At 37.2% G+C, this 14,074-nt stretch overlaps 1 protein-coding gene across 1 annotated transcript; it reads left to right on the top strand.

Annotated features, from left to right (window-relative positions):
- Positions 1-4: 4 nt before the first annotated feature.
- LOC118802712 lies at positions 5-8,469 on the top strand. The gene is made up of 7 exons (XM_036563166.1): positions 5-1,006; positions 1,552-1,658; positions 2,849-2,945; positions 4,189-4,531; positions 5,615-5,701; positions 5,992-6,131; positions 6,892-8,469. The coding sequence occupies exons 1-7, from the start codon at positions 941-943 to the stop codon at positions 7,126-7,128; spliced, it is 1,077 nt and encodes a 358-aa protein (XP_036419059.1). The 5' UTR covers positions 5-940; the 3' UTR covers positions 7,129-8,469.
- Positions 8,470-14,074: the final 5,605 nt, after the last annotated feature.

Genomic DNA, 14,074 nt, shown 5'->3' with positions numbered 1-14,074 from the left:
CCATGCCTGTTCTTGGAACCATTATCCTACTGAAGAGCTCAGACTGTAAGCATTCTGTCTACATTACTAACTCCAAGTTCTCTTGATATTAATTGGAGAACCTGTATGATGTCTCTGTCATTGCTACAATACAGTAAAACTATTCATTTCCATGCCGTGCACAGTAAAACCTGAATAGATTGTTAATGTGCTTTTGTATATTAAAATAAGAGAAAGTACAAAACTGTCCCTCTGTAGAAAATCAACATCCACACAGGATCAGAAAAAAGAAAGATCTAGAAACAGGCATGGTCCATTTTTAAAGCCTATGTTTAGAGTTTCAACTGAGAGTGTAAGCAGTTTCACATGAGCTTGTCCTTTTTGTCTCTTTGACATTTCCTTTGCCCTTCTGTATGTGGGTTGTTTATGGCAACCTTCACCCCACTCTTCACCAGAATTCAAGTAAACCTAACTAGGTTATGTACTGTTTCTTTTTATGGTGTATGCTTTCTACCCCACCATATAAAACCCACTAGTGCTTCAGGTTGTTTTCTCTAAAACTGCAGCTCGTACTTGTACTGCAAAATATGAGCAGTTTCCTTGTGCTTATAAATAACCTCAACATAGTGGCCCTGTTGCAGGTGTAGTAGTAATTGCAGGAAGGAGTAAAAAGATGAATTACTTGTAAAACAGTTCAATAAATCATATATATCACACCAGAGATGTGTTATATACTCATTTTTATATCCCACTCCATTCATTGTTTTCCGTATATTCCTTTACCCAGAGCATACCTTCCCTTTTTAAAAACAGAGGTACATTTTTTCTGTTGCTGGTGGCATCGTTGCTTGTTTCTCCTGCAGCTGTGCGCTGCTTCCTCTTTTCTCGAGAAAGCCCCACAATCCAATGAGGTCACCTCTGAACATATTTAGTGGTGTCCTGCCCACTTCTTGCCGTATATATGTGCGTGAGGTCTTGTGCTCCTGCCAGAGTTGTTAGCATCTGCCAAGACAGCAACATGGCACAGGTACAGAGCGATTTTATGCATATATTATGTATATTTTAGTCTATTTACTGTAGCTTTGTAGAGATGTACAAAACAGTTTAACATTTTGGAATCAGTGTATTATATTATCTTATTAAATCATAACTTGCATAGTGCATATGGAAATATAAACCAAAAACATAAACCAGTGATCTAGAGCTTAGTTTATCATTGAACATTTCTTAAACAGACACCTGCAAATTGTTTGAAACCTATAGAGTATTAGCATCATATTATAATAATATTATAATAATTTATCTGCAACAAAGTGGGTTTTATGTTATTTGAAACAGTGATTCCAAACTTTTGAATGGCAAAGCATATCATTATATACCATTATGTATCATTATAAATAATCAACCTTTCTGTCTGTCTGTCTTGCATCACTTCAGTAGATACCTTCACCTAATTCAGCCACTCTTTTACTGAAAATATTAGACATGATATGAAACCTCCTCAGTTTCAGAATGAATTTGACTTGTGTTTCAAGGATTGTGTTTAAAAATTGTTTTTTTGCTGTTTTCTAGGCCAGTCCTTTTTGTGGGGGGGTTTCCCTGCTTCACACTGCGGTTGATGGGAAACACCACTATAAAGTGAAGAATGTTTTGACCCATGCACAAAGTACTTTTGCCAGGTAAGATGACCTGCACATTTTACCAGTCATGCCATGCCACGTGCCAGTGAAACACACAGGATGTATGTGCTCAAATTACGTCTTTACACTGCAACAATTTTACAACTGCAGTATTAGTCAGAAAAATCACAATTGGTTATTTTCCCCAAATCATTCAGTCCTAATTTGTGTCACAAACTACTTTTTGAATAAACTGACACATGAATAGGAACACAAGACACACATTCGTCATGTTTTATAATAACTCTGATTACACAAATCACCAATAGTCTTTTACCAATCCAAATTCTGCTCTGAATGTGTGATCACTAGGAAAAATCACAGAGCATGCATTAAAGGAACACTTGGTCATCTTTTATTCAGAGATAGAGACATGGCAGCACACAGAAAGTGCAGATTCTGCACTGTAACACGTTTCACTATGGCCAGCGTGCATATACATGAGCTGTAATTCCTCTGGCAGAAGATTTAAACAGCCCGAATCCCACTTTTTCTTGTATTTTTACAAGAAATTTTTGAGATTGTATTTTTTGAGATTTGTGCGGTTTTACATATCAAAAACAGTAATAATAATAATAATAACATTTTTCAATGATCATTATCTGACCTTTCTTGGAATTAAGAAAGCAGTTTTCATTACTGCCCCTTTAAGACTGATATATGTAAATTAGACCTGTTCTTTATTGTGTCTGATTCAAAAAGCACTTGAGGCTGAAATGTTCAGGCTCTTTATACCTTTAGCATAAATGGGCAAAGCTAAACTGCTGTCAGCTGAAAAGAGAGATGTATGCAAATGTGCTGGTTTTCGTGACATCACAAAAACAGTTCATTCAAAACAGCTTAGTTTCCATATATAAACTGTATGGAATGAGACTTGAATGGTACATTGTAAAACTTTACCAAAACTTACAGACCACATCAACCTCTTGTTAAAAAAAATGAGGATATTTGGCTGTCCATGATATAAGCCTCGGATTCTCAGAATGGATCACTCGTGAGGTACTTATAAATGAACAAAGAAAGCATGCTTATTTGTTAACATTTTGAAAAACTTTGTCCCCAAACTTTGACAGGTGGTGTACAATGTCCACAGTTTACACTCTGTAGAACCAGTTTACTGTCTACGGGATTTCATGTACAATGCAGCTGTTGTAATAACTTCATGGTTTCTCTACCTTTTTATTCTGCAGGAAGGGAGACAAAATCCTGATGATAAATGGTGTGAAAACTGAGGATTTGCCCCCAGAGAAGTTTACCAGCATGCTAAAGTCAGGATCTCCCATCCTGGTGAGTAGTTTTGGTCGCACACTGACAGATAAGCGAGGTTAGAGCTTTAATCTGGTTGAAATTTTGTTTTGAACCTGAATACAGCTCAATAACTATCTGTCTGAGTCTAACACTTGGCATCAAGTTTTGTGTCCGCACTTTTCGTAATTTTGCTGTTCTAATTAAGTGCAGGGCTGAAATATCAAGTTAGCCTTTACTTGTTTAATTCTAAAGCTGTATTTGTTCACATGAAGATCTTACATATAATGTGTTCAACACAGAAAAATGATTTACTGTTTTATTTTCCAGGCATCTTATTTTTCCAGTCATTATTTTGACATATTTAGACATAGTAAGTCATCATATGGAGCAAGTCAAATTCTTGACATGTTACTACCAGAAACAGAGCAAAAAACATGCAGTTTTTTTGTTCTACACCTGGCAGGAATAGGCATCCATGCCTATGTGATGTGGGTGTCGTGGAGCTCCGTACTTAATTCTGTCTGTGTATGTGGTTTGAGACGCAGCCATAGAACGCACCCACACCTGCACTGAAAATCCAACCTGATAAAGCACTGATGTTGCTAATGATTGTAATGGTGGAAATGTTTTATACAGGTTTCAGTGATTTTACACAGTTTGGAGGCTGTGAAGATAAAGTTTTCTAAGTCTATATGTTACTGCGTTAGAAATTATATGAATATATTCTCAAGAGTTGTCTATCGTTGGTCATGGATGTACGGATCCACTATAGAACAGGGGCAAAGTGGGAGGCGGGCTGTGAGAATCCGAACGTGAAATTTGAAACTGACCTGAGCCCGACACATATTTGAGAAACGTTCAGATATATAGTTCAAACAGTTGCTGGGCAACTGGCATGTGTCAGTGTGCCGCTGAGGCCATTGAAAGTAATGCCAATTACAACTGTTTGTGAGTGTTTGGATCGGTTCTGTTTTTATTTTTCATGTGGAGTTTTGATATTTTCAATCGCAGGCAATGGCATACACAAACCACAGACACACGTACACATATGCACACACACAAACACACTTCAGTTCAGTGAACTGTTAAAAAAGCACTGAACGACAGACAAGGGAAACAAATGACCCGGCTAAGTAAGTGCAAAAGGGACTGAAGTGTGGCACAGGTAATCCTTTTTATAACCCATCAGGACATTTAAAGGGAAGCCACTTTTGAGACTCTACAGATTGTGGTTATTGATATCTAAACGTACATAATTTTTTTTTTTTCCCTCTGTTCACAGACTATACACCAAGCAAGCATTGACACAGGCATAAACGAATGCTTGGAGTCTGATGCTATCCAACCTTACCGCAAGGAGGAGATCACCTTGCACTTCAATATGGCTATGGTTAGAGAGGAGTGTCTGGAGGGAGAAGAAAATGGAATTGATCCAGCTGTGTGTGAATTGGAGAGCGACTGGGAGAATGGGAGTGAATGGGAGAGCAACATTGATGATGAGGAACTGCTCCTTGTGTCCATGAATGAAACCAGCATAGACTTTGTGAGCGAAGGGGGCTGTGATCCTCATGGGTGCAACCTCAGTGAAGTTGTTGTGACAGCTGAGACGTGCGACGTTACATCAGGTAAGAGTTAAAAAAAAAAAAAACTGGTACACACTTTGCATGTTTAAATATTTTTTAGACATAAGGGGGAAACGTATAACAGTTATATTTGGTTAACAAATAATTGATTTCACTTAAATGATTTTGTCAGTATGTGCTCAAATCTCAAATCTGTCAGTACAAGCTCTTGGCCAAAATAATGTCTCTTCCTAGAGCTCGGAAATATAACAATATTTATTGTTATTGTGATAAATCACAACAAAATATGTCACAATATATTTTTCTGAGCGTATCATGATTATTGTTAGCATGTCTAGAGCACGGAACAACTTAATGTTTCATCATAATGAGAGCATAATTAGTCATGTTTAATTGGATTTAGTGCAGTGCAGTTTGTGAAGCATTTCAGAAAAATCAGAAAAATCATTGTCATTCATAGTATTTTTTAAAAGTGTCATCATTGGTTCTTTTAACCATCTGTTCCAACTCAACAGAAAAAATAGATATTGTGACATATCATGTATCATAAATTCTTGAAGTATTATGATACTGTATTTTTTTGATTTCTCTTCCTATAATGTTTGAAGTGGCAGAATGAAACATATGTAGGTCTAAGACCATTTCTTTTTGAGGAAGATCTCCAAATCTTCCGAGTCCTCTGTCTTTGCTTGAGTACTATCCACTTCATGATTGGTTTTAGATCAGATGACTGGGACAGCCTGGTTAGGAGAGCAATTTGTTGAATATATAACATTCACACTTAATACACTTAAAGGTCATATGGCTGTATAAAAGTACAATATACACTGTATGACTAATTAGGGGGTTTGGCTGTTTTAGGCACACCCATTGCTAATTTCTGATAAGTATCAGTCATTTCAACTAATCGTCAAACATGAAGACCTGAAGACACCAACTCAGATAGCAGTCTAAGCAAAACGTCATTTCAGGAAGTGTGATTCCCCACACACTATTGTATTTTATCATAATATATATATATATATATATATATATATATATATAGTTACATTTATGAGCTATGCATACAATGTATTAATACCTGGTGATCTTGTGGTAGAGACCACTGAACTTTTGTTTTTTCAGTTGGCAGGGAATACATCAAGAAGTTTGCCAAAAAACAACACTGGATAAGGCTTGTACAAGAGTTAAACCCACAAAATTTCTTCTCAGGTCAGCACACATTCATATTATATCATTTTACAAGCGATTTTTGTTGCCTTGCCAAGTAGCGAGCCAAGTTGCTCCATCTAAACAGTACAAAATCTAGGCTTCACTGAAAGCTCACAAGGACATGGATTAACAGGGCTAAAGACTAAACACAGAATAATGCATTTTTTTTTTGCAAACCCTGCAGTTTTCATAAAAACTGTTACATCACCTTCTCTTTTACTTTTTTGTTTTTCAAGATGAATGATATAAAGCACATTTCGTGACACATACGCATATTGTTTGTCTTTCAGCGAAAATCACTATCAACTACTACATCTCAAATATACTACCAGATCTTGGTAGAGGTGTCCCTGTTGTACTGAACTTCACTGGCTCTAATACGTTCCTGAAATGCACATTGGAGAGTGGGAAAGTAGTGTTAAAAACTGAGGTAAGTTGTAATTTGTTGAAGTGTTTGTCTTCAAATTTATGCATAGCAGTTCAGTCAAACTTGTCAATCTGATCATCAACACTGACCAGTGGTGTGGTGTTATACTACATATTAGTCAGGAGTTTTTGAGCTTAAAATCAACTTGAAATCAAAAGCTTTAGACATTGATAGTTCATGTCCCTGGCCATATTAAGCATTATTGTATTATTTGGCTACGTCACTGTGCACCAGCAGACCAAGAAAATTAATATTAACCAATAATATCATGATTCAAGCTCCCATTACACCAAACTATTATTAAGTAAAAAGTCTGGTCCTGAAGGGCCAGAATTCAACACAGTTTGACAATGTCCCTGCTCAAAAACACCTACTAAACCTGACAGTAAAAAGCTGAGTTGAATCATGTGTATTTGAGCAGGATTCTGGCCCTCCAGGACTGGAGACCCCTTGTCCAGTCCCAATTACTACAACACTGTTTAATTCCACAAAAGTACAAACACAAAAGAGTGCTACTGGTAGAGAAATAAACATAAAAATATTACAGGTGATCTGTAGAGTGCGGTTTAAAAACTGAGGATGAGTGAATATCCATGGCACTCTTCATCGTCCCTTCATCGTTTACTTGTTCTCACAGTTTAATTCTGTTTTAATTCATTGCATACATTTTGTTATTCAGTCTTTAAAGCCCTCAGTATGGGAGAGCTGTTTGTCTCCTTCTTGAATTGTGGTCTAACTAAACTTATTATATTGGATATTTTAGTGCTGTGATGAAAGACAGCTGCAGAAAATCTGTAAGGATAACGAGCAAACGTGGCCTTTTGTCTTCTACTTCACGACTGTGAAGGACAGCACACAACACTTCGAGTCAGCTGCACACAAAGGTTGGTTTATCCAGACTACATATCCTAAAATCCCTGTGGTTATGGAAAATAGAACAGAACAAAACAGTGGGAGCTTCTATTTCGTCATTTCCTCCAAGTCCTCCACATCACTGTGAGGTCATCTTTTTCCAAGAGAGTCAGTGCTAATTCAACATTCCAATCCACATGGGGCTCAGAGTTGAATTTAATTAATTCTGTAAATGTGAATTGACTGAAAATATCACAGTTGTTAGTATAAATCAGGAGTAGCAAAGGGGTTGAAGTTTCCCTTTGACACTGACTTGTCAAATACTTTATATTCGTCACAGAGTAATATTAACCTCACCAGTATTAATGATTCTCACTTACTTTCATTCATTATAAGATACAGTGCCATTTTTGGTGTAAATATTCTTTTTAAGCCACAGTTTGCAAGTTCTTTTTTGTTAAAACTGAAACAGGCTGCTTTGCTAAGTCAGGACAAAACATGCTAAAATATGGTCTCCCTATAAGCTCAATTTATTAATTTAAAATGATAAAGACTTAATGACAGTAGTAGATCATTAACATCCCTAGAAGACACAACCTTCACCGAGTTTTAAGTGAGTTTTCATTTGGATCATTTGTCCAGAGAGGTCCCCCAAACTTACATATCTTTATCTTTTGATAGATAGAGATCAAAAGGCACCTTCTACCCAAAGCTGGTTAAAAGCTGAGGTACAAATTTTAACTGCCATTGCAGAAACAAGTAGTTATGTGTCATACCACAATTGATTGGTTTTCATTCCTTTGTTTAATGAACGCTTCTTTCATCTTTATAAGCTTCTGTGCTCTTTGCTGTAAGCTACAACACTTCGCATTTATAAAACAAATTTATTCAGTATGAAAAGTCACATTACTTTTGTGCCAATGTGCAGAAATCTTCATTTTGTTTTGATACTACTAAAATGAAAAAAAAAGTTTTTTTTCAATATCTATAATGCTGATAAACAGAATATTTACATATAATGTTTTTACACAATTTAAGAATTTTATATTGTCTTTATTTTTATATATAAAACTGCAGTGCATTGTAAGATTTTCACACAAAAATATCTTCATTTGTTTATGAATGTTACAATAGCTGTAGATTTTCTTTCAGTTGCTGTAATAATTTCTTGGTAATACTGTTTTTGTGGTGTGAGGGTTGGTAGTCTGTTTTTGGTCAGTTCATTAAAATCCTGTTTGCTCACTGTCGCTCTCTTTTTTTTGGTATATCCTCAGATGCTTCATTATATGGCTTTTCAGGCTCCTCAGGTTTCTTGTATTGATTATAAATTAGGTGGTTACATTGTTGAATTGTATTAAACTAAATTGTGATGTTACAAGTGCTATGTGTATCCTTGTCATTTTTGTACCTTCCAATTGTTCTTGCTGTACTTTTTAAACATTTTTTAAATAAAAGTTTCAAACTCTAAAAATGTGTCTGTGTTCATGAACTTGTTTGGTAAATAGTTTGCCTTTTAGTGTTTACATTATAAAAGTTAAAATTATGGAATATTATTAATGTATTTATAATAAGGTATAACTTAAGACATAAATCACTTTGCTACTTTGCTTGAAGCACACAGTGATGGTACTTCAATATACTAATGGTCAAACCTTATACTTTGCTGTTATTGTTTGCTTTCCGGTGTCGACCAGAGGAGGATGGTTTTCCTTTTTGAGTCTTGGTTTCTCTCAAGGTTCCTTTCTCTTGCTCTTATAAGATAGGAAATTTTTCCTTGCCACTTCTGCCATTGGCTTGCTCGTGGGGGCTCGGACCCGGATTTTTTATTGTGAAGATGCACTATATAAATCAACTTTGACTTGACATTACTGCAAATATGTGCTGATTGGTTGGTGAGCAGTTAAGCTTGTTGGCTGTGTGAAGTGGTTCACTCTAGAGACCACTGTAGTTGTGTCGTCATTTTGTAGTCGGCGCTGTTCTCTTACGCCCATATTAGGAACTCTGGGTCCAAGCTTGATTTCTCTATGGCCAGAATGAATAGGGTTTTTGAAAAATCGCCTCCGTTGCACCGCCTGGTAGATAAAAATGTTCAGAGCCGGATACATTTTATCCTATGAACATATGCTCTCATGCTCTCCTGAATATCACTGGATCCTCTGAATTACAAGGTTGTTAAAGAGTCAAAATATGAATATTGCTACATGTAGCTTATTTCCATGTACAGACTGAGGGCAGAAAACTGAAACACGACAGATCTTTCCATTCTGTGCTCAGTTCGATTTGAAAGCTTTACGAACTTACCTGCATTCAGGCTAATTCAGTAGAGACTAATATTACTGCTGACCCCTTGATAAGATAATTTAGGCTAACAAAATTTCCTATTTTCCCATTATTATTTAATTATTTTATTATTCAAGCTGGCAACATTATCTAAGGACATTTGCTCAGGACATTCACCAGCTTCTTGTTCACGCTTTCCTGTTCCACCTTAAATGTTGCAGCAGTTACATTCTGAACTGTGGCACCATTTAAGGTGGAACGGGAAAATTCAAACAAGCAGCTGGAGAGTTGAAAGACATGATATTTTCTTGCTCCTGAGAAGACAGCAAAACAACTACAGTCAAATGTATTTCAAAAATGTCCGTTCTTTATTATCGTGAACATAATGGTTCAGAAACGCAGGTTATTGCAGCATTAGTTTTTAAGCAGTGGTCATTGCAGACAAAGTGCCAAACGCAGATGTCTTTATAATTTTATTTCTCTCATATTTAGCTAAAAGAAGGCAAATCATATCAAATCTCTTGTAGAAAAAAGTGGTTTCCTTTAGACCTAATACTATTTGTGTTATCACAAACACACAATCACAATCACAGCTGTAGTGATCTACAGCACTCGCCTTCAATTCCCGCCTGTTACAGTTGTAATGTTATTCTTGACCCTCACTTGTGCTCAGTTGCTTAAATGCCACATGTTCATTTTTGCTAAGTGTACTCTAGCAGAGATGTTATAAAGGAGGACATAAATCACTGGTTGAAATATGAATGAGAGCGCTCAACATGACGTCTGTATTGCCTTTCAGTAAAAAGCCTCCCCTAGTTGTGTATATCTGCACAAGCGCAGTAGTCGGGACAACTTAAAAAAAAATGTTTTTTGTGCTTTGTTGAGCCAAGCCCTACCAACTTTTATGGCCTCAAATGTGTTTTTAAGCTGTAATTTGGCCCTCAGTTCTGAGTTTATAGGTCTCTCCCTATTCAGAAAGGTAGGAATTGGGTCTTGAATGGCTGGAAATAACTGCCCGGCAGCATTGCAAAGATGGCCATTGAGTGAACAGACTTTCCTAACTAGGACTTTGGACTTTGTCTCTAGTTTGTACTTTGTCTCCAGTTAGCCATCATGACATCAAACACTGAGGCATTATGGCATCTGCTATGACATTTATAGGTAATGGTAACATGGCACTGTTATATTACTGGACAGTATTTTTCATGACAACTAATGACAGCCTATCACATTTTCCATGACTAGCTAATGGCATGATTGTGTCAGTGTTATGTAGCAGTAAAGTGTTACCAAGGCCCAATCCCATTTCTTCTTTTTACCCCTACACCTTGTTTTCAAGGGTCACCTTGCTCAACTGAGTTACAAGGGGTAGTGGTTGAAATCTTCTCCTATGAAATGGGACAACCCTCACATTGCTTCATTAACAGGCTACTAGTGGTGCTCTGTAGGGAACCTGGCCCATCTTGTGATAGTAGAGGAGAGTAAAACTCAGCAACCTCGTTGCTGGGCTTTAGTTAAATTTAGGGAATATTACGCCTTCAAAGAGGTGGAACAGGAAAGTTAGCTAGCTAGCTACCGAGATATTTGCATACTATTTTTATGCTTGTTATGAAGAAAAAGACCATAATTAAACTGAGATAATACAGTGGTTATCATAATTTTTTAATGAAGAAAATACTTACATTTGTGGTGTCTTTGGTCGCTTGTGCAGCCATCTTGCCGGTGTTTCTTTTTTTCTCATAACACTTCGTTTGGAGCGTGCCTCTGAAAAACCTTCGTTTAAAGGGCCATGTAGCCCTAACACTTCACCCCACCCCTCTATCTCAACAAAAATTGGGACACATTTCCCCCTAGATGTGAACGTGAAAAACAGAGGGCTAAGGGCTAAGTGGTAGGGGCAAGGGGTGACATGGGATTGGGCCTAAATCTTCAGTGTGCTAGTGCTGAAAATGTAATAAAAAAGGCTTTTCTTCTGCATTCTTTAATTAGAACTCTGAGTGAATATAAGTTTAACCCCTTAAAATCCCATGCTTATTACATATAAAAAAATTCTTATTCAGTAACTTCAGGGACTTCAATGACAATTGGTTTAGCTATTCTTAATATAGGAAGTGTGTAATAAAACATTGGGCCCACTGGCAGACAGTGTCCATTTAAGGGGTTAAGGCTTATAATGAAAGCCATGTTGTATTGGTTTTGGCTACAGCTTCAACACAGTGACAAACAGATGAGATCGGTTTGTCAAAAAAAGATAATATGGTTGTCTTGCTTCAGTTCTCAGTGATGACTCAGACTTCATGCTTATCAGTGCTTTCCCTGCCACGCTTACCTCCTTCTATTCACTGCCCCCATGACAACGAGGTAAATTCCCACGCAAACCACCAAGGCCATCACCACTCCAAACACAACCAGCCAAATGGTGACTGGCTGCTCAGCAGGGGGAGCCAAGGTGGCCTGCAGACTCTCAAACTCAAATACGTCGTCCTCTAAACATCCTGTATGGACAACATATCATGCTACATAAAGTCAAACTGTCCCATTAGTGAACCACCGACTCACTTTTTTGCAGTGACTACTGTAATTGCAAAACCTCAAGAATTTTCCCACTGAATTAGGGAATAACCCAAATTCCAAAATATATCTGCTATGACTGAGCTAGATCAGCATTATTTTATGATGTCTTACAGGATAGTCCTGGACTTGCAGCAGATTGCATTATAATTGAAACAATTATTTTTGCAACAATTTGCTGCTATCTGCAACCATCAACCATGTGCAGATCAAGTCTCACCAGATAGCTGTCTCCACTTTGACCGTGGCATGATTATTGGTATTGGACAGGCTGGTTTGATTTGTATAACTGCTGATTTCCTGGAATTTTCATGCACGATAGTTTCTAACAGTGGTGCTTAAAGGTTAGGGAACCCTTTAGAATTTTCTATATTTCTGAATAAATTTGACCTAAAACTTCATCAGATTTTCACACAAGTCCTAATAGTGAATAAAGAGAACCAAACTAAACAAGTAAGACAAAAAATTAGACCATTTATTTTAATTAGACCATTTATAAAAATTAGATCATTTATTTATTGAGGAAAATGATCCAATATTACATATCTATGAGTGGTAAAGGTATGTGAATCTTTGCTTTCAGTATCTGGTGTGACCCCATTGTGCAACAATAACTGCAACTAAACGTTTCGGGTAACTTTTGATCAGTCCTGCACATCAGAACTTCAGCTTACTTCAGGTCCTTCCACAACAGTTCTGTAAAATTAAGGTAAGGAATTTGACTTGGTCATTCCAAAACATAAACTTCTTCTTTAACCATTTTTTGATAGAACATCTTGTGTGCTTAGGGTCTTTGTCTTGCTGCAAGACCCACATTCTCTTGAGTTTCAGCCCAAGCACAGATGTCCTGATATTTTCCTTTAGAATTTGCTGGTATAATTCATTGTTGAGTTCATTGTTCCATCAATGACAGCAAGCCATCCTCACCCAAATGCAGCAAAACAGGCCCAAACCATGATACTAACACCACTGCGTTTCACAGATGGGATAAGGATTTTTTGCTTGAGTGTTTTCCTTTCTCCGAACATAACGCTTCTCATTTAAACCAAAAAGATCTATTTTGGTCTCATCCATCCATAAAACATTGTTCCAGAAGACTTCTGGCTTGTCCACGTGACCCGCAAACTGCAGACGGATGCTTTTGGAGAGCATCGGCTTTCTCTTTGCAACCCTGCCATACACACCATTGTTGTTCAGTGTTCTCCTGATGGTGGACTCAAGAACATTAACATTAGCCACTGTGAGACAGGCCTTTAATTGCTTAGAAATTACCCTGGGTTACTTTGAGACCCCGCAGACTATTGCACACCTTGCTCTTGGTGTGATCTCGGTTGCTTCTGGGGAGCAATGGTCTCAAATTTCATCTATTTGTACACCATTTCTCTGACTGGTGGAGTCCAAACTCTTGAGAGATGGTAACCTTTTCCAGCCTGATGAGCATCAACAACTCTTCTTCTGAGGTCCTCAGACATCATCTTTGTTCATGCCATGATACACTTCCACAAACATGTGTTGTGAAGATCAGACTGTGATAGATCACTGTTCTTTAAACAAAACAGGGTGGTGATTCACACCTGATTGCCATCCTATTGATTGAAAATATCTGATTCTAATTTCACCTTCAAATTATCTGCTAATCCTAAAGGTTCACATACTTTTGTGACTCTCAGATATGTAATACTGAATCATTTCCCTCAATACATAAACGACCAAGTCTAATTATTATTTGTTTAATTTGGTTCTTTGTTTCTAGTATTAGGACTTGTGTGAAAATCTAATGAAGTTTTAGGTCAAATATATGCAGAAATCTAGAAAATTCTAAAGGGTCATAAACTTTAAAGCACCACTGTAGATATATTTAGAATGGTGCAACAAAGAAAAAACATCCAGTGAGTCTCAGTTCTGCAGACTGAAATGCCTTGTTGCTAAGAGAGGTCAAGAGAGAATGGTTAGACTGGTTTGAGCTGACAGAAAGGCTACGATAACTCAAATAACCACTTTGTACAATTGTGATGAACAGAAAAGCATCTCAGAATCCACAACACGTCAAACTTTGAGGCGGATGTGCTACAACAGCAGATGGCCACATTGGGTTCCACTCAGCCAAGAACAGGAAGCTGAGGCTGCTTTGGGCACAGGCTCATCAAAACTGGACAGTTTGAAGACTGGAAATACTTAGCCTAGTCTAATGAATCACACAGATGGAAGGATAAGAATTTGGCACCAACAGCATAAATTTATGG

This window comes from Colossoma macropomum, unplaced genomic scaffold (assembly GCF_904425465.1).
Source record: "Colossoma macropomum unplaced genomic scaffold, Colossoma_macropomum, whole genome shotgun sequence".
NCBI classification, from domain to species: Eukaryota; Metazoa; Chordata; class Actinopteri; order Characiformes; family Serrasalmidae; genus Colossoma; species Colossoma macropomum.
Note: the sequence above shows the minus strand (reverse complement) of the source record. Positions and strands in the feature narration are given on the sequence as shown.